The sequence below is a fragment of the Antechinus flavipes genome, chromosome 4 (genome assembly GCF_016432865.1).
Source record: "Antechinus flavipes isolate AdamAnt ecotype Samford, QLD, Australia chromosome 4, AdamAnt_v2, whole genome shotgun sequence".
NCBI classification, from domain to species: domain Eukaryota; kingdom Metazoa; phylum Chordata; class Mammalia; order Dasyuromorphia; family Dasyuridae; genus Antechinus; species Antechinus flavipes.
The window spans coordinates 157,552,689-157,578,930 of record NC_067401.1 but is presented as its reverse complement, the minus strand read 5'-3'; the positions used below and the strand labels follow the sequence as shown (position 1 = coordinate 157,578,930).

Genomic DNA, 26,242 nt, shown 5'->3' with positions numbered 1-26,242 from the left:
CTATTTCTGTTATGGGTATACATAGAGGGTATATGTATAATCTGATTTTACTGTTTTAAAAAAGAAAGTAGAGGTGGAAAGGGGATTTGTAACAGAAAAAAAGGGGAAAGTGGAGGTAAAATGAGGGAAATTACATCTCAGGAAGAGGCAAAGAAAACCTATTATAATTGAGGGAAGAAAGGGAGGGTGATGAATAGTGTGTGAATCTTACTCTCATCAAATTTGGCTCAAAGAAAGAATATTAGATATAGTTGGTTTCACTGAGAAACTTCTCTCAACTTATAGAAAAGTGGGAAGGGAAAGGCAGAAAGGGAAAGGGTAGGCTAAGTAGGAGGAAAAACAGAAATAGTAAGGAAAAGGTATAAGAAAGGTATAAGAAGAAATAGAGAAGTTGATCAATGGAATATATTATTCTCTAAAAGGGAAGGACTGCTTGAGGCAAGTAGTGCACATAAGTAAAATACTGGGGAGGAGGGAAAAGGGAAAAGGAAAGAGAAAAGCATAATTTGGAATGAATAAAATGTCAGGAAATACAAAATTAGTAGTTTTAATTGTAAATGGAATGGAGTGAACTCTCCAATAAAACATAAGCAGATAGCAGATTTTTGGATTAAAAGCCAGAAGCTTACAATATGTTGTTTACAAGAAACACATTTAAAGTAGAGCAGTACATACAGAGTAAAGGTAAAAGTTTGGAGCAGAATCTATCATACTTCAGGTGAAGTAAAAAAAACAGGGGTAGCCCTGATATCAGATCAAGCAAAAGTAAAAATAGATCTAATTAAGAGATAAGGAAGGAAACTACATCTTGCTAAAGGGTACCATAGATAATAAAGCAATATGAATATTAAACGTATATGCACCAAGTGGCATAGCATCTAAATTCCTAAAGTCGAAGTTAAGAAAGTTGCAAAAAGAAATAGCAAAACTATAATAATGGGAGATCTCAACCTTGCTTGCTCAGAACTAGATAAATGAAACCACAAAATAAATAAGAAAGAAGTTAAAGAGGTAAGTAGAATACTAGAAAAGTTAGATGTGATAGAACTTTAGAGAAAATTGGATGGAGACAGAAAAGAGTACAGTTTCTTCTTGGCAGTTCGTGGAACCTACACAAAAATTGACCATATATTAGGACATAAAGACCTCAAAATCAAGTGCAGAAAGGCAGAAATAGTAAATGCATTTTTCCCAGATCATGATGCAATAAAAATTACATTCTATAAAAGGCCAGGGGAAAATAGAGCAAAAAGTAATTGGAAATTAAATAATCTCATCCTAAAGAATGAATGGGTGAAACAGTAAATCATAGACACAATCAATAATATCATCCAAGAGAATGACAATAATGACACAACATATCAAAATTTATGGCATAAAGCCAAAGAGGTAATAAGAGGAAATTTTATATCTTTAGATGCTTACTTGCATAAAATAGAGAAAGACAAGATCAATGAATTGGGCTTGCAACTAAAAAAGCTAAAAAAAGAATGAATTAAAAATCCTCAATCAAATACCAAACTTGATAAAAGGAGAGATAAAAAAATTTTTAAAAATCTATTGAATTAATAAATAAAACTAAGAATTGGTTTTATGAAAAAAACAACAAAATAGATACACCTTTAATTAATTTGATTAGAAAAAAGAAAAAGGAAAATCAAATTGTTAGTCTCAAAAATGAAAGAGAGAACTATCCACAAATGAAGAGGAAATTAGAGCAGTTATTGGGAGTTACTTTGCCTGACCTTATGTCAATAAATTTGACAACCTAAGTGAAATGGAGGGATACCTACAAAAATATAGATTGCCCAGATTAACTGAAAAGGAAATCAATTACTTCATTAGTTTCATTTTAGAAAAAGAAATAGAATAAGCTATTAATCAACTCTTTAAGAAAAAATCCCCAGGACCAGATGGATTTACATGTGAATTCTACCAAACATTTAAAGAACAATTAGCTCCAATACTATATAAATCATTTGAAAAAATAGGGAATGAAGAATTCTTACTAAATTCCTTTTATGACACAAGCATGGTACTGATACCTAAATAAGGTAGGATGAAAACAGAGAACGAAAATTATAGAATAATCTCTCTAATAAATATTGATGCAAAAATCTTAAATAAAATATTAGCAAGAGATTACAAAAAATACTCCTCAGGATAATATACCATGACCAAGTAAGATCTATACCAGGAATGCAGGGCTGGTTCAATATTAGAAAAACGATTGGCATAATTGACTATATAAATAACCCAAATTAACAAACACCATATGATTATCTCAATAGATGCAGAAAAAGTATTTGATAAAATCCAACACCCATCCCTAATAAAAACTTGAGAGAGCATAGGAATAAGTGCACTTTTCCTTAAAACAGTCAGTAGCATCTATTCATAACCATTAGCAAGCATCATATGAAATGGGGATAAACTAGAATCATTACCAATAAGATCAGGGGTGAAACAAGGTTGCCCACTATCACCATTACTATTCAATATTGTATTAGAAATGCAAGTTTTGGCAATAAGAGAAGAAAAGGAGATTGAAGGAATTAGAGTAGGTCATGAGGAAACCAAATTATCATTCTTTGCAGATGATACGATGGCATACTTAGAGAGCTCTAGAGAATCAATTAAAAACCTATTAAAAATAATCCACATCTTTAGCAAAGTTGCAGGATACAAAATAAATCCACATAAATCATCAGCACTTTTATATATCACTAACAAAACCCAAAAGTTAGAGATACAAAGAGAAATTCTATTTAAAATAACTGTTAGTAGTATAAAATATTTGGGAATCTAGCTGCCAAGGGAAAGTCAAAAACTATATGAGCAAAACTACAAAATACTTTCCACACAAATAAAGTCAGATCTAAGCAACTGGAAAAATATCAAGTGCTCTTGGATAGGTCGAGTGAATATATTAAAGATGACAATATTCCCTAAATTAATCTATTTATATAGTGCTATACCAATCAAACTCCCAAGAAACTATTTTACTGACCTAGAAACAATAACAACAAAATTCATCTGGAAGAACAAAAGGTCAAGAATTTCAAAGGAATTAATGAATAAAAAAGCAAATGAAGGTAGCCCAGCTATATCAGATCTAAAATTATATTACAAAGCAGCTGTCATTAAACTCATTTGATACTGGCTAAGAAATAGAGAAGTTGATCAGTGGAATATATTAAGCTTACAGAACAAAATAGTTAATGACTATAGCAATCTAGTATTTGACAAACCCAAAGACCCCAGCTTTTGGGATAAAAATTCATTATTTGATAAAAAACTGCTGGGAAAATTGGAAACGAGTTGGGCAGAAAGTAGGCATAGACCCACATCTAATATCCAATATCAAGATAAAGTTGAAATGGGTTCATGATCTAGACATAAAGAATAATATTATAAACAGATTAGAAGAACACAGGATAGTTTATTTCTCAGATTTGTGGAGGAGGAATTTGTGACCAAAGAAGAACTAAAGATCATTATTGATCACAAAATAGATAATTTTGATACTTAGTTAAAAAGTTTTTGTACAAACAAAACTAATGCAGACAAGATTAGAAGGGAAAACAATAAACTGGGAAAATATTTTTATATCAAAAGGATCTGCTAAAGGTCTCACTTCTAAAATATATAGAGAATTGACTCAAATTTGTAATAATTCAAGCCATTCTCTTATTGATAAATGGTCAAAGGATACGAACAGGCAATTTTCATTTGAAGAAATTGAAATTATTTGCAGTCACATCAAAAGGTGCTCCAAATCACCATTGATCAGAGAAATGCAAATTAAGACAACTCTGAGATACCACTACATACCTGTCAGATTGGCTAAGATGACAGGAAAAGATAATGATGAATGTTGGAAGGGATGGGGGAAAACTGGGATACTGATACATTTTGGTGTAACTGTGAATGGATCCAAGCATTCTGGAGAGCAGTTTGGAACTATGCTCAAAAAGTTATCAAACTGTGTATATCCTTTGATCCAGCAGTGTTTCTACTGGGATTATATTCCAAAAAGATCTTACAGGAGGGAAAGGGACTCACATTTGCAAAAATGTTTATGGCAGCCCTCTTTATGGTGGCAAGAAACTGGAAACTGAATGTATGCCCATCAATTGGAGAATGACTTAATAAATTATGGTATATGAATGCTTTGGAATACTATTGTTCAATAAGAAATGACCAGCAGGATGATTTCAGAGAGGCTTGGGGAACCTATATGAATTGATGCTAAGTGAAATGAGCAGAACCAGGAGATCATTATACACAGCAACAACAAGACTATATGATGATCAAATCTGATGGAGATGGCTCTCTTCAACAATGAGAGGATTCAAACCAGTTCCACTTGATCAGTGATGCTCAGAGCCATCTACAACCAGAGAGAGAACTGTAGGAACAGTGTAGAACACAACATAGCATTCTCACTCTCTCTGTTGTTATTTTCTTGCATTTCTTTTTTTCTCAGTTTTTTCTTCCTTCTTGATCTGATTTTTCTTGTGCAGCAAGATAACTGTACAAATATGTACACATATATTGGATTTAACATGTATTTCAACATATTTAACATGTATTGGAATACCTGCCAGCTGGGGAAGGGGTGGGGGAAGGCGGGAAAAATTTGAAACAAAAGGTTTTGTAAGGGTCAGTATTGGAAAACTTACCCATGCATATGCTTTGTAAATAAAAAGTTTTAATAAAAAAATTAAAATAAAATAAAATTTAAAAGTAAAGTATTTATGGAATGAGCAAAATATTTGAGAGTATGACTGCAAAGACCTACATAGGAAGTATATAAATACAGCAACAAAACATTCTTATATAAAGATAGACTTAAAGAATTAGAGAGATATGGTTTATTCATTTGTAAGATGAATCAATGTAATAAAATGACAATACAAAGTAAATTGACTTACTTATTTTGTATTATACCAATCATGCTTCCAGGATTATTTTATAAAGCTAGGGAAAAAACAATGAAATTCATCTGAGGATACAAAATGTTAAACTCAAGGGAAATAATGAAAACAAACAGGGTGAATGGGGCTACTGAAGCAGATCTACAATAGTATTATAAAACGTATTCATCAAAATGATTTGGTACTGGCTAGAAAATAGATGTCAATAAGTGGAACAGATTAGGTTTGCAATATACAGAAGAAAACAAAGTATCCTAGTCTTTGATAAACTTCAAAGACCCCAGCTAATGGAATAAGAGCTCACTGTTTGAGGGGGAAAATACTTGATAAAACATGAAAGCAGACTGGAAGATACCAGATTAGAGAAATTACAATCAGGGCAATAACCAAACATGATTTCAAGAGACTATTGAGGATGAATACTATCTACCTCCTGATGGAAAGGTGATAGATCAAATATACATGATGAGGCCTTGATTTTTGAACATGACTAATGTTGGAATTTGTCTTTGCTTTATTCATATTTGTTATGAATGTGTTTCTCATAATGCAGGATGGGGGAGAAGGGAAAGAAAAATACATGTAATTTTTAAAAATGCAATTAAAAAGGAGAACAAAAGGAATAGAGACTGATCATGGCAAGAACAGGGGTTCTGACTGCTCCTTCTTGCTTTCAACACAGTGACTATTACCAAACAATAATACTTAATCTGATATTTCTTCCTTCACAAATTTATATTTCTAAAAGTGAAGAAAAGAAATATATAAAAAGGAGAACATAATGTGAAATAAACAGTGGATAAAAAATGAATACAAATGTTGTATTTATTCTTTGGGAAGGAACAAAATGAAATTCTTAGGTTGAATCAAGATATAGTGGCTCCACATGCGGCTTATCAGACTTATAAGACTCAATGCCAGGTACACAGAGTCCATATGAATATTTGGAATGGTGATTTCTCTAAATTTGCAAACTTCACATTTCTTTTGAAGTATCTCAATTCTGTTTTGCTCATAAAATACAGTGCATTAGTTGATGTGGCCATGCTGTGATGAGCAGTCCTGGGACTGTTTCTTTCATATTTCACAATCACTTCCAAAGTTCTTAAGAGACATCTTAAGACTACTTTGCATCATTTCTTCTTATTACTATGTGAAAATTTACCTTGTGTGAGTTCTCCATAAAATAGTCCTTTAGACAAACATATTCTTGGAATTTTTTTAAATAGCAAAATTTTTGTTTAATTTTTGGTGGCAGATTCTTATTTTTTTGGTCTTAGGAGATGCTTTCTGAGCAGGCTCCTTCTAAGTGGGCCTCTCTTATCAGGTCCCTTTGTGACTGGGGCCTTCTGGCCAGGGGGCTTTTTGACCCTACTGAGCCTTCTGGCCTAGGGATATCTTCTGATGCTTAACCTTTTTTTTTTTTTTTTTTTTGAGGGGATCTTCTCGGTGGAGATCTATGAGGCCAGTGGCTTTCATGGGGATTCCTTTTGCTTAGATGCCTTTTGGAACTTCTTCATTCATGCTTGATAATTATGTTTCTCATTTTCTTGGCCTTTATGACTTTATAAAGTCATCTTTTCTTTCCTTTCTCTGCCTTCAATCTTTTGGGCCATCTTATGGCTTTCCATTTTATATTCATCTTTTCTTTCTCTCAAGCAGCCAGCACATACTTCTGATAAGCATTATGTGGAACATTGAGAACAAAGTCTGTAAGTTGCATCCATTTGAATGGCATGGTCTACCTCCTCACACCATTGCAAGGGCTATCAACCAAAGCCCTGTTCTGATTGATAACATCCACAATAGAATCTTCCTAAGACTATTCAAATGGAAGCATTCAATTTTCTGGCATGTCACTAACAGATGGTCCAAGTTTCATTAACATACACAGTAATGAGGTCTGCACAACAATTGTATAGACCTTCAGTTTGTTAAGCAGCCTAATACCATTTCTCTCCCACACTTTCTTTCACAGTCTCTTAATTGTTGAGTTAACTCTAGCAATGCCTGTGTCAATCTCATCATCTTATACATTTATCCTTGAAAGACAAGGTAAGGGAATTTATTCACAACATTGTTCCATGTGTGAATGGTATGGTTCTAGCTAGTGGAGAACTTGTAATTGTTAGGCTAAAGTTAACATATGGGGTTACTTATACTCTGCATGTCATCCTTGGAGGTTCATTTATGAACCACAACAAAATCATGTACCAACTCTTCATCCACTTTATTCTTAGCTTGCAAACTTTTCAAATTAAATAGTTTACCATCAATGAAATTGTTAACTCTATTGTGGTTTTCATCCTCATTGAAGGCAACTGACAACAACACTGAAAACAACATGGTAAAAAGCATAGGAATAAGCTCACAAACCTGTTTCACTTCTGTGGTGATTAGTCATATACAAGAACATTGTACATTATTCAGAAACCATGCAAGGATACCATCATGAAACTGATGTACAATACTGATGAACCAAATCTTGCCATGATGTTCTACAAGCCCTCACCACTGACGGTATCAAAGACCTTTTTAGATTGACAAAAACCAGTAACAGACCTCTGTTCTGCCCGTGGCATTTCTTCTGAAATTGTCAGGCATTAAAACCATGTTGGCCATTCTTCAGTCTATTAACCACCATGTGAAAAATTGTGTCAAATGATTAATAATGAAAAAACCACAAATCAAAGTAACTGAGGTTTCTCCTATATCTAGGAATGGGAGAGAAGAGACAGCAAGAAAGACACGCATGCTAACCATATTGATGGAGTGAATTAAGAATCAATTTATGAAATTATGAAATGAATCAAGCATGTCCAGTCTGAATACTCAAAATTAAGAAATTCATCCAAGATCATAAAGTTAGTATGTATCAGAGATTACACAGTCCTAGATTTTTCTGTCTCTGATGCTGTTTCTCTATACTGTGATACTTCTTCCATAGTTACATTTAATTGAGAAGACTTTTTATACCATTAATATACAAAATAAAAATTAACATGATTTATTTCACCTTTATTTCATACTGTTTTTGTGTTTAATATATATATATATATCAATTTTGGGGCTTAATATATATTATTATATTATAATATAGAATATTATATGTATTAATATATAATATAATTTACTAATAATGTATTAGTAAAACAATATGTATATAACATATATACATATATATCTGAAATTTACACAATAGGATCAAATATCGCTGTCACACAGTCTACATGGTTTCATCTGATTCTGCACATATTCCAAAGATGTGATTTTTCTTTAAATATTACAATTTAAAAATTATACACCTTTGATATTTGTGATATTTTGCCTGTAACCTTAGGGTTCCCTCATATAATCTTACTTTTTACTATTGCCACTTTGTACTGGCTACTTAAAATTTAATATACTTACTTGGAAGAAGATGGAGAGATAGGGGGATCAGAACAGGATATAATTTTAATGCATGGAAGAACTGGAAACTGGTCCAATTACTTTAAAAAGCAATTTGGAATTATGCTATGATGAAAACAGCAGTGCTGGGATGTGAACTTGTAACTTCATTTGAAGTAGGGAATGTATGGTTTATAATTATTGTCTATTACTGTAGGACTTCTTAAATTTTTTCCATTTGTGACCCCTTTTCACCCAAGAAATTTATTTGCAACACTGGGTATATAGATATATAAAACAGGTATACAAATCAAACATTCACTGATAATAAATCATAATTTTGCAACCCCCACATTCAGTTATATGACCCTATGGATTCATTCTCCAATGTTAGAAGCTTCAAACTAATGCAAATTGGCAATTCAATTATAACTTAAAATCTTAGAGATTAAATTGCTGAAGAATGCTAAAGAATTGGTACTATTAAAAACTGGACTGTATGGATTACATCTAATCTACTTAACTGCTTTTGATTTGTATATGTACATTAATACATGAGTAATTGAATATTGGGGCTATGTAAGGGAGAAATAGTGTTGGTGTTATATTTTCTCTAAATTGTCAGAGCAGTAAAGAGTGGAGGAGGGAAAAGCTTCAGCCCAGATCCCCCATGGGGGCTTGAGCTATATTAAAAAGCTTAATGCAAATTTAAATTTTATTAATAACTCATCCTCAAAAATAGAGGAAGGTTGAATTAGAATCATTGTTATAGCCCGTGGAGGAGTTATGAATAAACAAATTTAGATGTTACAAGGATGCTTTATAATAAAAGAAAAAGACAGGAGTCTCAGAAAATTCACTGCCTCTGCCTCTTATTTTCCAAGAAGCTGGTCTGTTCCTCCTGAAGGATAGAATGGAATCCGTGACAAAAAGAAAGTCACACACTTCCCTAGAACTAGCCAAGAAAGGAATTAGGGTAAAATAATGCTTATATTCCAAGGGTAGGTTCCATCCTGGAAAGCATAGTCCTTTATATTTATAGTCTATCAGAGGTCACTCCCAAGACATTGCAAACAATGAATTTTAAAAGTTAAAGCAACAATTCACTTTTTCCTCTTACCTTTCAAAGCTTCCACTTTTTCAAGTTTCTTTTTATATTCTTTTTTTAGATTTCTGATTCTGAAAGGAGATGAAACAATCTTGAAATGACAACTCTTTCTCGTCATTTAGCCAATATAAACTGCCAACTCAGAAATATGAATGGCCCTAGATGGAAATCCAATAGATGATGCAAAGAAGAAATGTGCTGGAGATTGGTACTGCAATATCACACTTACCTTATTCTGAGAGTTAGGGCCGGTGGATTTGAAATTTATAATTTCAATGGCATAGAAAACTTCTGATATGTAAATACTATATTTAAATGCACATTGGTAACTCATCTTTAACTTGTGGTCTTAAAGAATGATTCAGAGTGCTAAGCGTCTTGCCCCTGATCACAAAATGAGTACATGTCAGAGTTGAGACTTGAACTTAACATTTATTTGAGATACAAATCATGATGTCTCTTGTATTTTTATTTTTTCATACATACTATTTTCATTTTTCTTTGCCCTTTACTCCTTTGGAACAAAACATAATTGCAACAGATTAGTTAATGCTTTCTCTTTTGTTTCCCTGACCTTTCTGACAGAACAATATCTTCAGATTTGTATCAACAAAGATTCCTAGATAATTCTTTTGAGATTGTTTTTGATTGATCATATAAATCTGGTTTTATTATTTATCCTCTAAATTAAATACTATTGTTTATCTATGAGATCTTGTAATCTGTATGGGTCTGCTTCACATATCATTACTCATGAGAATTCAATGGCATCTTAAAGATTTCCCCCAATACCATCTATTCCAGAATACTTTAAAAAAATATTAAATCAAATAAGACACACTACTGGGGCAAAGTTTGGAGGCTATTTACTCCTCATCCAAAGACTTTCCCATTTTTAATCCTTATCCTTTGTTGTATGTTCATAGAAATATAGACCATTAGAACTACAAATGACTTTAGAGACCATTTATTCCGAATCTTCATTTTATAGACAAGACATTTGAGATCAAGAAAAGAAAATGACTTCAAAGGTTATTTAGTAATTAGAAAGGCTGAGAAAATTATAGCACTCAGTTCACTATCCATTGATCATATATTGATTATTTGCTAGGTATTTAGGCCTCTTCTCATGATGAGGTCTAGATATGGGGTACCTAAATGAAATTAGGGTTTGATTGAGGTCTAGTGGCAGGTTCGGGATACAGGTAGTCAAATAGAGCTCCACTGCAATCCCTTTGGATTCAGTGCAAAGATATGGAATTAAATGAGGTCTAGTAATAGCTCAAGTCCCTTGTAAAGGAATTTACAGGCCCGAAAAGCTAGATTGATTAAAGAGGTTTATTATGGGTTTTGGAAGTAAGGTTAAAGTATAGTTAAGGAAATAGGTGAAAGTAGAGATAAGAGAAGGACACTGGAAACAGGATTCCAATGGACAGAGGGTCCTTGGGGTGCAGCATGTTTCAATCCTCTGCAAACAGAGGGCTCCAGTTTGATTCTTTTACAAGGAGAGATTTAGCTAAAGGGGCCTATGGGTGGAGTCCCAAGTTGGCTCCTTGCTGGATTTCAATGGGGGCTTGAGTTTGCTTGATGGGAGTTGGGAAATCTGAGCAGATTATTAGAATGGGTCTGGGATAGCCCAAGTTGGCTCAGATCTGGGTGGGGGCTGGGACAGGCCTGGATCTTCTATAGGAATTCAAAGAGACCAGCATTTGTGAATCAAAGGTCCTAGCTTCCTGGATTGATAATCCATAAACTAGGAGGGGTTGGGAATCAGAAAGAAATGAATAAATCAATTCTTAAGGGGACCATAACCCACATCATAAATATCAAAGAGGTATAACATATGAACTCTGACCACAGAACACTTACAACTTAGGCAGGGTTATAGTGCTAACACATAATTATAAGAGAGAAGTGCAAAATAGATAATGATTATTTTGACCTTGAGTTTTTAAGTGCTTAGTTGTGTTTGTATGTAAATACCATAAGAAATCAGGAAAGGGAAAGATCAGTGTGAGTAAGAATAGTCCTAAAGCTTTTATTCACCATGAATTTTCATGAGAAGTTTAGCAAAAAATGAACAAAAAAAGTACTTAAAAAAAAGACCATAACAACACAAATTAAAACCTTAGTGGAATCCCCATGGGGTTGGCTTTTAGTCTTTCACCATGATTTCTTTCATTTATGTTTTTAAATTTTCTCAGTTTATTAATTTACTTTTAACATTCTTTTAAAAACATTTTAAATTCCAAATTCCCTTCCTCTGTTCAGCCCCCTTCCTCACAATATCTAAATCAGGCATGTGAAATCATGCAAACATATTTCTATATTAGCCACATTGCAAAAAAAAGGCAAGCAAAAAATGAAAGTGAAAAACTTATGTTTCATTCTACACTAAGACTATCAATTTTTCTCTCTAGCATTTTAATCATGACTCCTTTGGAATTATCTTGGATGATTGTATGGATCAGAGTAACTAAATTTTTCACAATTGATCCTTTTCACAATGTTACTGTCACTGAATACAGTGATTTTACTTCTTCTCATTTCACTTTGTATCAGCTTTTTCTGTGAGCATTTTGTTCATTTCTTATATTATAATGTTCCATGACTACAACTTGTTCAACCATTCCACAATTGATGGGCATCCCTTCAATTTCCAGTTCTTTATCAATGCAAAAAGAGCTACTATATTTTTGTATAATAGATTTTTTTTTTGAAAAATAGACCTAACAGTGGTATTGTTGGGAGAAAGGGTATGCACAATTTTATCATCCTTTGGTCACAGTTTCAAATAACGTTCCAGAATGTTTGGACTAGTTTACAATTCCAACTACAATGCATTAATGTTCCTAATTTTCCACATCCCTTCCAGAATTTCTCATTTCTAAAAACTGCCTTGTTATATGCTTAGACTATTTATCATTATGGGAAAGATTTTTATTTTTATAAATTTCACTCAATTCCCTATATCTTTGAGAAATACAACCTTAATCAGAGAAATCTGCTGCAGATTCCACCCTCCAATGACTGCCTCCTATCCCCCCAGTTTCCGGCTTTCCTTCTTATTTTGATTATATTAATTTGCTTGTTCCCTTAAGAATTCAGATACTCTACCATTTAGTGCATATATATTTAGTAATTATGTTGATTGATCATTTATTACCTTTTAGTAAAATGTAATTTCCCATTATCTCTTTTAATTAGGTCTATTTTAAAGTTTTTTTGGAGGGGAATATTGGGAGAGTCTGACTGGGCTGCAGCCTGTACTCTGCTATTTTTGCTCTGTCTTCACTGTTACTTTAATTGTTTTATTTTAGCAGTCAGCGTGGAAAAGCAAGCATATTCTAAGCAGAATGACTTAAAGGATCAATTTATTTTTTTCTCCTGAGGCAGAGGAAAAATTTATGCATTCACCCTCTTACATCATAACATAATGAAACACACTGAAATTTCGGTGAAATATAGAATGAAGATCCAAATAGATCTCTTCTCTCTTTTTTTCTCTTTCTCTGTAATTGTGTTCCTTCCATCTCAGAAGAGAAAAATGGAAGAAGGTAAACAGAGAAGAGAACAGGGTATGAGGTTGGGTTATTAGAAAAAAAGAAGATAGAAAGAAGCAGAACAAAGATATGAGAAGATTCATTCTTGAACATTCACCACATACATCAAGTGAAGGTAAATATTGAAAATCTTCCTATGCATGAGATACTTTAATGGAAGTATTCATTCAAAACAGGTGTGAGTGTGTGCATACGTGTATGTGTGTGTGTGTGTGTGTGTGTGTGTGTGTGTGTATTTGGAAGAGACTGAGAGTGAGGTCCAGGATTTGACATAGAAAAGGAATGATAGTTTTATATGCTTTAGCTGCTTTTCATGCTTGACTCTCTGAATGAGCCTGCCCTTTATCTTGTACACTAAGATAATTAATTACCTGATAGCTTCTTTTCCATGAAATTCCAGAGGCACTTGTTCAAAAGAGTCAGAGCAATATGTAGAATTAGTCTCATTCTCCAATATCTGATGACTAGCCTTGGGGCGAGTTTTCCAAAATGAAGACTTCAGGAAAAACAGAGGAGAATGTTGGAGTCCATATTCACCTAAGGAAACAAGACACAATTAAATAAATATTAAGTTCCACAAAAATATCAAATCCTTGCTCTGTGCCAGGATACAAAGGTAAATGTGAAATAGTCTCCAAGCTCATGGAATTTACATTCTAGGCTGAAGGAGAGGAGATAGGGAAGACTGTAGAGTGAGATACAGTAGACATAAATAAGTAGGCTGCAAGATAATTTGGGGAATGAAAGGTAACTTGAAAATGGTAAAGTTTCATGTAGTAGGTAAGAACTGAACTAAATCTTGAAGGAAGATAAAAATTCTGCGAAGTAGAATTCAGGAGGGAAAACATTTTAGGCCTTTGAATGAATGAATATTGGAAGAATTTGGAAGATCATATTTGGGAACAGTTAATGATGTACTTAAAAAAGAATGGAGAATAAAGGAAGGAAAAGAATAAAAGAAGTTGAGTTGAAGCTAGATTGGGAAGAATATTAATTGCCAGACTGATGACCATATATTTTATTCCAGAGGTAATAGGGAACAACTGAAAGGTTTTTTGCTCATTTATTTTGAAACAAAGAAATACAATGATTAGACCTATGCCTTAGGAAAATTGCTGTGAAGGATGCTTTAGTAGGGGTAAATATTAAGCCGGTTACACCGTTTTGATTATAGGATCTCAAGATACTTCCAAAGAGTGAAAACACTTGCAGTGATGGAAAGAATTGCTGTCATAGGCCCACATAAACTTGCATCCTCATTGAGCTCAGAAATTAAGGATCTCCCTTCTACCAGGAGAAGATAAGCTGGAGACAAGCAAGTCATATTAACTCGTTTTTGCTAATGATGGGAAAAGGAAAAACATTGTGCAGCCTTTTCAGGCAGACTGCTTATGATCAACTACTGCCAATTTTTTCCATGTGGCTTGAAACATTAATTAGTCAATAGAGGTATTCAAAATCTCAAACTATGAAATCTTCCTGGATGTATAAAAAAGAAAAGTAAGATAGATTTATTGTAGACAACTGATAGAGATAGCAACTTATAAAATGAACGATGTTTTCTTTTAAGTTAACAATTTTTTTTTTTGTAAGGAAAGGGGATAGGATCTTGATCTGCAAATTTATTTAGAATAGAGAGCCTCACAAGAGGAAATGACTTCTAGCAAGATAGAATAGCAATTGTATTGCAAATTAGAGTCTCAGAGATTTAGTTGAGGCACTGTATATCAATTCATTTCTTCTAAAGCACAAGTGAAGAAGGCAACTTTCTCATCTCTTCAGCTTGTAAAGAAACAGTCAGATATCTTTTTGAAAGGAATAATACCCCATTTTTAGCTTTATCTGGCATGGATGTGTCTATAGTTAAGGTAGATTATGAAGGGAAAAGCAGCCAAAAGATTCTAGAGTTAATGGAAAGGTTAATTGCTTAGTGCCAGCCTGAGTCTGGGGCTAGACTTGAACTAATATCTTTTTGATTCTGAGACCACCAAGGATGAAGTTACACTTCAAATGAATGTGGCCAGACAGGATGATGGCAGTGGCTATGGCACTTTGCTATACAGCAATGTAGGTACTTGGTGCTGTTCAATCATCTTCACACAATGGAACATGAAAAAACTTCATCAATCTACATGTCACTACAAACTGACTCTATGAATCTTGAACTCCAAGTCTCTAAAACAAACTATAAAAGCCTATGTCCTTTTTCTCTCAGATGCCATACCTCTTCTTGCTGGTTTTTCATATTTACATACTTCCTTTAATTTCTGGCACTATGTTGCCTCAACGCAATTATAATAGTTTCAATACTGAACCATACTTTTATGTATCCTCTCCTGTATCCACTTTCAGGATATGGAAGTCACTGATCACTTCTTGTTAAATTCTTCATAGAGTGCTTTGCCTGAAATGGTTGTTGACTTATACACTGCAATTATTCTCATGGTGGTTTGCTTGGATTTGTTTACTGTAAGCACATCAGGTCAATATAACTATTTCCCATGAAGTTATGTTTCTTTTCCTTTAGGGATTATGCCACAACCGACTTTTTATTGCATGTGAAATTCCTGTAAATCAAACTTCCATTTAGCAGAAATTTCTTTTTGTCTCTTGGTTTTTGTTCATAGTGAGGATGCCAGTGTGACTATTCCTCTGGCAATATCTCGACTATTTGGACAAAGATCCTATATGATAATGAAAGGAAAAAAAGCAAAATCAATATTATTTACACTTTTTTTCAAGGCAATTGGCTGAGAAAGGGAGGAGAGATTCTTAAGGAAGTGGTTAGGTAGATTGAAGATTTTTCATGAAAGGAGAAGTGAGTATATTTGTAGGCATCAGTAAAGGAAAGATCAAAGAAATAGAGAGATGATAGTGAGGTATTCTCTTGGAAAACATATAGGGCATATGTGGATGGTTTAACCTTGGCAAAAAAAGACTACCTTTTTAAAAATGAAAAATTCAGAAAATTCTTACCACCTATATTCTTGACATGACAATTGGTTAAACAGCAGCAATTAATTTGATTTCATAAGTGAAAATGGCATTAAAAGAGAAAATGGCTTTGTCATTGTGCCCTAAGTACCATGAGACCATTCCATCTAACTTGTAGCTGAATTCCATTAATGTCATTAGAATATAAGTTTCTTGAGAGCAAAACTGTTTCATTTTCCTATTTGTATTTCTAGCACTTAAGACATATTTTTTCTATTTGTATTTCCAATACTTAGTACTCCTAGTGCTTTGTGCATAACTACTTAATGAATATTTTTTCAGTCATAAAAATTTTTATCTGACGTTGTCAGCATGATTATATTTCTCCAGATTTATTTAGGAACACATGAATGATAATTAAGAAGGCAGGTGTTAAGACTAATTCAGAAATTAAGGTTAAGTCAAATATGAGTATTAACAGAACAGAATATTTGAAAGTAGAGATGATATAGAATTGGACAGGTCAAAAGGGCCAAGACTGCACAGAGAGTTAAGTGAAAGCAGAGAAGGGGTGAAAATAAGAAAAGTATCAGTGAAAAGTGGAATGAGACATCTATAGAAGGACACTCCAAGAATCAGTAAAAGGTTTAGGAGCAGTGAGAAATAGGGAAAGAGATAGCATAAAAAGAGATCATATTTGGATAAAGTAATTTGCTGGAAATAAAGTTCTTTCAGAGTCATGGCATATAACCATTTTAGCTGAGGTAGAGAGAAGGATTAGAAGAGGATTTTGTGGAGTTTTCTTTCTCTCCATTTCTCTCTGTCTCTTTCTTTCTGTGGTGTGTGTGTCTTTATCTCTGTTTTTCTCTCTGTCTCCCTTTCTGTTTCTCTCCCTGTTTCTGTCTATCTGTCTCTGTTTCCTTTCCTACACACATACAAACATGGTATCTTCCATTTATAACTACCACATATATACATAAATGTACATATATACACATAAATGCATATAAAACACATATTATCTATGTGAATCTAGAACATGATTTAATCTCTTGGTACTCCAGACAGCTTTCTAAGGCTCTAAATTTTGGAGCAGGAACCAGCTACTTAACAGAACTTCCCTATATCCACACAATTACAGGCCTTGTCCATTATAGCACAGTCTATTAGAGAGTCCATGAGTTCTTAAGGACAAGAACTATCTTTTGCCTCTTATTACATCTCTAGTGCTTAGCACCATATATAATATATACAGTATATAATAGGTACTTAATAAATATTTATTGACTTATTGACAGTACTGAAACTTGAATTTAGGTCTTCTGGCTTCAGCTACAGGGATTTTTTCTGTTCCACATACTGGTGAGACAGATAAAGCTAATAATGATAAAAATATACTTAACTAATGTTAGTGCCAGAACCCATGCTGTAATGGTACAAATGAGCCTGGACTCCAGAGAACTGAATTCAAGAACTGACCTGATTCTTCATTGTTTCCCTTCCCCAAAGCGACTTAATTTGCAAAACTGCCCTTTTATATTTCATTTGTCTCAGCTGTGTATGACTCTTCATAACCCCATTTAGGGTTTGGAAACACGTGTTCTTCAACTAGTTTAATAATAAGTATTATTATGTAATATATTCAATATATGCAAACATCCTGAATATTTACCAGAAGGAAACCACATGATGATAATAAAAAATTTTTTTTACATAAAAAATATTGGGCATAAGTAATAAAAAGCTCATTGGCTATTAAGCCAATTAAGCCAATTCAATTCAAAACAGTTGAATTAGATGGCTTTTGAAAACTATGAGATAGAAAATTAAATTTTCCTGCCTATGATGCCCATATGTATTTGTCTTTGCCCTTTGTCAGAATGAAGAACTTTCCCAATAAAGTGGTAAAAGAAATTAAGAATCAAGAAGGCACTGTTACTTACGTGGCAATATTTTTTCAAAATATAGAGCAAGAGTCAAATAGAGAAGATTATCAAAAATCAACATGAACAATATGGCTAACAATTGATGTGAGTCTCCAGAAGGATCAGGGAAACCAAAACTTCTCGAGTTGTAATCCAGTCTCCTAATCTGAAGATTTAAAAAAAATAGTGTATTTGTAAAAATAATTTTTTTAGAAGTAGGAATTATAGTTTTTACATGTAATGCTTACCATAAAATGTTTGCATCACTGAGATTAGTAACATTACTATGTTATAGAAGAGTTAGGAGTCACATGAAACACAATCAAGGAGAAGAATGACCCAATGAAGACCCAATGAAGAAAAGAAGTGTAATTCACTAGTCAAATTATATTTTTTCCTTGATATTCATTGCAGTTTTAAGATTTATCTCTCATACATATGAATTAAATAGCTATTGAAGTGACATTTAGTTGTGCTCTAGTAACTTTGTAAGACATACCAGTGAAGTTATTTGTGATCTTCATCAGAAGAGATGAAGAGATTCCACACTAATAGAACCATATCTCTCCAATCCCTTAAATTTTATACAGGAAAGAAATTTGTAAAGCTAATAGTAAACTAGAAATAAGTATTTCAACTTACTTGGTTCATTCCAAAAATGAAGGCAAAGGGACTTAGGAGACTTAAAATCCATTCCAAAGATGCAGGAAATCCGTGAAAAAATAAAATAAATCCCAAACCTCCCCAGTAAACTGTAAGGAGGAATGTGATCAAGCCAGTAAGCAGAGGTTCCTTAATCAACACACTCATCAGGAAACTTAGTGCTACCTGAAGGAAGAAGAATTTTTAATGGACATAAAGCAAGATGAATCATTTTAATGACTGTTAAGGTCCTGTCTTTAAAGAACCTTTCTTGGACAAATACAGAAAAAGGAACAAAGATTTTATCTTGATGAGATAAGGAAATAATAGGGAAAAGAAACTGTACCTACTCACCAAAGAGAGACCATATAAGAGAAACAGGGAGAATACCATGAAGTAACCAGTCATGACTATAAATTCAGAAGATTTTACTGTAATGGTCAGCAGAGTTGCCAAAATAAAAATGTAACCACCATATAGTAAACCCCAGGAAAGCCTAAAGTAGAAAAAGAACATAATTTCAATGTTACATAGTCAGGCAATTCTTTCTACCTTAAAATTTTAGGAACTGATCAAAAATGTCTGAGTCTATTCTTTTAGTCAAGTGACCATCTGTCATCAAAAAAGGGTGGTAATCATCTTCTTTTTGAAGGGAAACATAAATTCCACAACTACCTTTAATTTGACTCATATCTCTAGAAATGGAAGGGACTTCATAGGCCAACCCAAACCTCCTCATTTTACAGATGAGGAAACAGGTCCAGAGAGATTATGACTTGCCCAGAAATTACAAAAATATAAGCATTGGAATGAGGATTTTAATTGTTACTCTGACTACATAGTCAGTGGCCTTTCCATTATATCTTACTGAGTATAACAGAAATATATGCCATTTTAGTCTTGTTCAATTCCCTATGCACCTAGACAAATTGCCTATAACATTTTCATTAAAATCCTTCACATGAGTTGTACACACACATATAAATTAATGCTATATATATATATATATATATTAAAATGGATGGAACAAAGCTGATGTGATGAGTGTGTTTTATTCTTCCTTATGATCACTTTTGGAAGCTATGCACAAAATTCCTGGGGTATTGACATTTCTCAAAAAATTTATTGAATTCCTCATTTTGACAATTTGCCCTTGAAAATCAATACCATTAATTTAGAGTCACATGTTCTTTTTGACCCCAAATAATGTTAAACAACTTGTTCATTCATCATAAGAATCAGTGGAAAAAAATTGTCTTCCCCTCAAAAGTGAAAGAATTTCCATCACTAAAGATATTTACAAGAATTTGGCATAGATCCTAAATGAATTTTTCAAAAGAATGCATTGGTCTATAAAGGAACTACATTCATGATATTATGGGACAGGTCAGGCAAAGAAGCTTTATTGCTATTGCAAGCCATAGTTGGGGAAAATAGATATTCCCAAAAGAAAAATCTCTGTCATTTAAGTGAGCTCAGCATCTAATATATTTTCTGGTAGCATATCTTGAGTAAAGTATCCATCCAAAAAATGGTTAGAGAGAAAACAACATTCTTAGATCTGGTTTTGATACATCTTGTAATCTTGTTCATTTTTGTATTAAGGATATTAGTGATGTTATAAGCATGTTATATAAAAGCCTTGAAAATGGACTGGGAAGGGGGGAACCCCTTACATAAGACAAGGGTGTGATTCACACCAAAGTGAAGGCTAATTCTAAAATGAACCTATACATATCAAGAGAGGGAAACTGCAAAGCTTCCTCTCTTTACCTCAATAAGGAGTTCCAAATATGTTTTTGAATAATAGCAGCTTCTTTAGAATAAGTTGAGAACCTCCAAAGATAATGGTTGTGAAGAGAAAAACAGTTTGCTATATAGGGAAGAACATTAGATTTAAAGTCAAAGAACCTGGATTCAAATTTGTTCTGTTGCTTACTGTTGGATTAATCACTCAATCCTTCTGAGACTCAATTTACTCATCTGTAAAATGGCAGGGCTGGAACAGGTGATCTCTAATATAGCTTCTAGTTCTGGATACTTGGAAAATTCTAAGGCTCAGTTTCTTCCTTTGTCCAATAGTAATACTCATGCTACCTACTTTGGGAAGTTGTTATAAGGATAGCACTTGGTTAATTTTAATTAAGCACTATTAGAACATGAGTTATTATCACTATTTGGTTGCAAAAGTTTTGGCATTGCCAAAAAACAGCAACAACACCCTATTTTATTACTTTCAAGTCATATAAGTTTTTAACTTTATAACTCTATTCACTATCCCTTTGACTTTCTAGTTCAAATGGACTTTCCTTGGTCTCCACTCCCTTACATCGGTTTCTTCTTTTATTAGAACATGAGATCATTGAGCTCAATACTGTCTATCTTTTAGTATTTGTACACCTAACAATTAGCAATGGTTTTTCATTTATTGATTTATTCATTGATATATTCATTTAATGCTCTCCTTGGTCTTAACTTGTAAAGACCAAAAAAGTCCCAATTATCCAATACATTAGAGATCTTGCAATATATCTTCCTTTAAGGATTTTCCCAATATCCTGAGGATATTTTTCTAGGTGTTTTAATATTTCATAGATACATAGATACATAGAATCCACATGATGTGGAGTTTTATATTTTATCTCCTATGCTTAACCCATTTCTTTTTAGTCTAGTTTTTTCCTAGCCTGAGTGACAATTTTTATACCCATCATATATTCAAGTCAAATTGTTGATAATCTCTATGACAATTTCCCCACAATCTTTTTCAATTGTAGCAAGCTATAACCATATGCAATACTTTAATGTGTCAGAGAATGCATATAGTGGAAGTATTCTTACAGATCTTTATATCAATATCTTTAAACTAATTCTTATATTTTCATTATTCTATTTTCTTCCACACTGTTGAACCTTACTCAGAATAGAAAATAAAAAAAAAAAACAAATAACATATGATCTGTTCTGGGAGAAAAACAAATCAATCTACTAAATGTCGTAAGACTATATCCCTATGCATATAGGTGAGCATGGGTAATAATTAAATGCTAGGAACATCTTTTTGTAAAATTAGCAATGTGTCAACTATATGAAATTTACATCACAATCCTAGAAAAAAAAAGAACTATTGGTTTCTAGTTAGCATCAATGTTCTATTCCTTCACATTATTTGAATTCAAAACCTATAACTTACCAGAAAGCTGAATCCTGGAGGCCCATTATTGTCATATAGTTCTTAGCCTTTCTTCTCTCTCTTGTAACATTAAGGCATACAAAATATATCATTGGCGAGAAAAAAATTAAGTAGGTGAAAATGACGAAGTCATTAAGGATTCCAAGTTGGGAAATGAAAGGAGGCACCTTCATTATTATACCATTGACTGACATCAGCTGCTCCATCACAGAATGGTTTGTTGCAATCTAAAGTGGCATATTAACATAAAAAAATCAACATATCAAACCAGTGACTAAATAAGAAGGAATTGTCTATTCTTTCATTCTTTTGATTTTTAGTAATCACATATCTTATGTTTTTCCATAAGCGGGCAATTTAAGCATAGGATATGCTTAACATTGTCCAATAAACATATTTGGCAAATGTTGCTTAGCACCATTTTATCTAATGGGCATTGGGTGTATAAAACATGAACCCTGCCTTTAAATTGTTTTTTTATTGGGAGGTAGGAAGTGAAGAAGTCAAGGTAGGGATGAGGGTGGGATGGAAAGAGATGAGACAAATAAATTTAGTAATATTTTAATAGAAGAAAAACACTTATAGAAATAAAGAATGTCACATGGAAGAAGTGATATCTGAACTGAGCCTTGAGGAAGAGAAGAATTTTAAAAAGCACAAGAGGAGGAAATACATTTCAGGAAAGGGAAAAGGCCTGGGCAAACATATGGGGGCAGGAAATTGTATATTGAATATATGGTATAGCTAGTGGTTGCATTTCACTGGAATATAGCCTACATGAATAAAAATATGTGGGTTGGAGTCAGATTATGAAAAACCTGTAATGCCAGAATGAGGAATTTAGATTTCATCCTAGAAGAATTAGTAAGCAAGAAAGTGAAATGGTCAGAATATAACATATTGATCATTAGAATTCTTAAAATTTGATACTTACTTCTATAATAGCAGAATTAATGGCAGCTTGTAAAGCCACAAAACCCTTTTCCCAATATCTTTCAAGTGAACACATGATTTCTCCATCATTGTCTTTACAATGTGCTGTAAAGAGAAGCAAAAACATCATTATGGGATCGGATTAAATCAGGAAAAGGCATTTTGCTCTAAATCTGTGGAGAGCCTTTTCTATATGAGGAAGGGAAGGGAATGAGCATTTATAGAGTGCTTTATATGCTTGGCCTTGTGCTAAGCCCTCTTATTTTCTCATCTGATATAGTTACTATGGAAGACAGAGCTTTTATTATTTTCATTTTACAGTTGAAAAAACTGAGGCAAACTCTTTAAGTGATCTGAGATTGAAATTAAACTTGGGTTTTGCTAACTCTAAGTCCTGTGTTCTATCTATTATTGCACTAGCTATCTCTGCTTCAACTTATATGATTTAAAATAATTTGTTAAGTTCAGGTATGTCATAGAATAAAATATGTTAACATGTCTAAAAACAAAATATCGAATCCTTTTAAGGGTTCAATGGGGTGTGAATTCTTCTGGAAATTCTAGTAGAGCTAGAAAATGCTGCAAACTGAGACCATATTTAATGAAATAGTTTTCACATTGTTTTCTAAAGTAGTTTGAGTTACATTATTAAAAGTTGAGGGAAGGATTTTGTTATAGGAAGAAGTGGTAAATCACAAAATATTCAAGTAAAAGTTTTTTCAAAATTTTAAAATACATCAATTTCCCTGCTCATAATATCTTCCCTACCATCCCAAAAAACTCTGCCCTTTGCCCAACTTACTCAAAATATGTATTAGTTTTGAATTTACAAACTAAAAATCAGAGAGCATTTTCACTTGTATAGCAGAACACCTGGAGATATAAAGGGATTCTATTTGAAATTATGGGTCTCTATTTTGTACTGTTTCCTTCACTTTAAAAAGTATAAAATAAATTTCACATGGTACATTCAAAATTATTTCACGTCTGTGCTTCTTTCTGAACATATTTCTCTTTGGCACATTTAAAAGAATGTTTTGATGGTCCTCTTCTTTTTTTGGTATTATTATTACTAACTCTGCCCTCTTCTCCCTTTCTTTCCTGAACTAAAATCTGAGAAAAAGGAAGGAGAAAAAAATCTCTTGTAACAAATAAAGCAAAATTAAGCAAAATGAATCATGTTCATATTCAAAAATTTGTCTCATTCTGCATCTGTATCCATCAATTCTGTGTTGATAACATTTTTGCATAAGTACTCTGGAGATATGACATTTATTTGAATCTTTCAAAATTATTTTTCTTTGCACTATTATTTTCTTTGTATAATTGTTCTTTTGTTCTGCTAACTTTGTTCCATATCATTTCATATTACTCATGACCTTCTAAAATAATCTATGTCATTGTTTCCTTTCCCTTCCTTTCTATTTCCTTTCTCTCCTATTTTCCCTGTTGAGTTGTATTTATTTCTACACAAACTCTGTGTGTGTGTGTGTGTGTGTGTGTGTGTGTGTGTGTGTTCAACCCTCTTTTGTTTCAGGTAAGAGTGAGTTTCATATGATCCCTGTACCCTTGTCCTCCATATTTCTGTTCTCACTCACCTCAATTTTGAGAATAACTAGCATTTACATAGCATTTAAAAGTTTACAAAGCACTTTATAAATATTATTTAATTTCACCCTTACAACTCTGGCAAGTGGGGAGTATTATCATCACTTTATAGTTGAAGAAACTGAGGCAGACAGAGATTAAATAACTTGCTTAGGTACAACAGCTAGTAAATGTCTAAGAAGCTAGTGTCTTAACATGTCTTCCTGACCCCAGATATAGTACTCTATCTCCCATGTAACCTACCTGCCTTTATAACAAGTTCTATCCCCATCTTCTTCTTATCTAACTTACTGTATTCCTTTTACCCTCTTAATTTTATTTCTATTTTTTTCTCTTCAAGCACTCACAACAGAGCCAGTTCACTTCAAAGAATTCTGGTTTTCTTATTTAATTCCTTTAATGCTCTTGGAAGATTAAGGTTCTGAAGGAACATTTATTTCTTCCACAATTATTAGAATGCTAGCACTTCATCATCACTATAGCTCCTCCTTAAGTCTTTTGCTTGTATTTCTAATTTTATATGTTCCTCTAATATTTTTATCCAAAATGATTTAAAGTTCTCCATTTCATTATAGGTTCATTTCCTCCTATAAGATTATTTTTGCTCGGATATTTTGCCTTTTGAAATATTGTATTGCAAGATCTCCTTTTACTTTATAATAAGAAGCTACCAGTTCTTGGGTGATTCTTACTGTATTTCCTTGGTAAGTTCACTATTTTTTCTCTCTGGTATTTGTTCAATATAGTATATATATATTTGTTTGTTTGTTTGATGTAAGATTTTGAGATTTTGACTATGACATTCCTAGGACTTTTTATTTTGGGATTTCATTACAGAGATGATCCACTGATTATTTTTATCTGCTTTCTAATAGATCTGAATAATTTTCACTTAATATTTCTAGAAATATGATATTAAGGCTTCTCCTCCCCAAAACATATGATATTTAAAGAATCCAGTGATTCTTAAATTCTCTTATTGATATTTTCCTATGTCAGTTGTTTTTAGTATCAGATATTTTACATTTTATATTATTTTCAAACTTGTTATTTTGTTCTAATACTTGTAGACTCATGGAGTCACTGATTTCTGATTGATCTTTTTAAATTTTCAAGTATTTCATAATTTGGATAAGGTTCACACTATCTCTTCTAAACTATTTCTCCTCTTTTCAATTCTTTCCTTCAGAAGTTCTATTTCATTTATTATTGTTTCTTCATTTCTTCTAGTTATTTATGTAAGTTTTGTGAAAAATTACTTTTCCTTTTGAGTTTTTTCTTGATTACTATAGAATTATTCTATCCTTTTGAGAGATCTCTAGGTCTATGACAATTTTTTTTGTATTGGTAGAGGAAAATACTAAGACTACACAGACAAAAATCATTATCCTGATAAAACATGAAAATAGCATTAATTAGAAAATTAAAGGAAATGCTTATTAAGGTTAATCTGATTTTCTCAAATCATGCTATTTATATAGGCCTATCAAAAGCATACAATAAAGTTGAGAAGGAAAACAAATAGCAACTTGTTAACTGAGAGTTAAAATTTTACAGGAAATTATTTTTTTATTTTCATAAAGAAGCATACTATTTGAGTTTTAGGAATTGAATGCATGCTATTCATTTTTGTTGTTGATAAAAATCACTTTTATATACTTCATCCCCTAACTTGCTTATGAAGAAATAGCCAAGAAAGAAGAATATTTAGTCAAAGGGAAAGTCACCTGGACGATCATGATATTCTGTAAAAAATGGAATTCTGTATCCCCAAGACTTGAACTCATATGAAAACATATCATGAAAGCTGATTGCCATTATGTCGAAATATTTTTGCAATGATGTCATATCATTTTCATCTTCAATCCCAGTGACATTTATTCCTGTCATGCACAAGGAAAAATAGTCATTTAAGATGATTAATTGGTGTTCAACTAATTTAAATTCCTCAATATATGAAGTTACTCAATTGTATAGAGGATTCAGATAAAATAGCATGATCAAAG

The 26,242-nt window shown here is 32.7% G+C and overlaps 1 protein-coding gene across 1 annotated transcript in view; it reads right to left on the bottom strand.

Annotated features, from left to right (window-relative positions):
• Positions 1–26,242, bottom strand: part of LOC127560553 (ABC-type organic anion transporter ABCA8-like) — a 101,047-nt gene that overhangs the window by 63,058 nt on the left and 11,747 nt on the right. Inside the window, exons 4-11 of the mRNA XM_051995229.1 lie at positions 25,964–26,119; positions 22,630–22,733; positions 21,696–21,922; positions 18,857–18,998; positions 18,503–18,688; positions 17,879–18,026; positions 13,373–13,538; positions 9,451–9,509 (exon numbers count right to left, since the gene is read on the bottom strand). Of these exons, the coding sequence (XP_051851189.1) occupies positions 9,451–9,509; positions 13,373–13,538; positions 17,879–18,026; positions 18,503–18,688; positions 18,857–18,998; positions 21,696–21,922; positions 22,630–22,733; positions 25,964–26,119 (1,188 nt within the window). The remainder of the gene's footprint in view (positions 1–9,450; positions 9,510–13,372; positions 13,539–17,878; positions 18,027–18,502; positions 18,689–18,856; positions 18,999–21,695; positions 21,923–22,629; positions 22,734–25,963; positions 26,120–26,242) is intronic.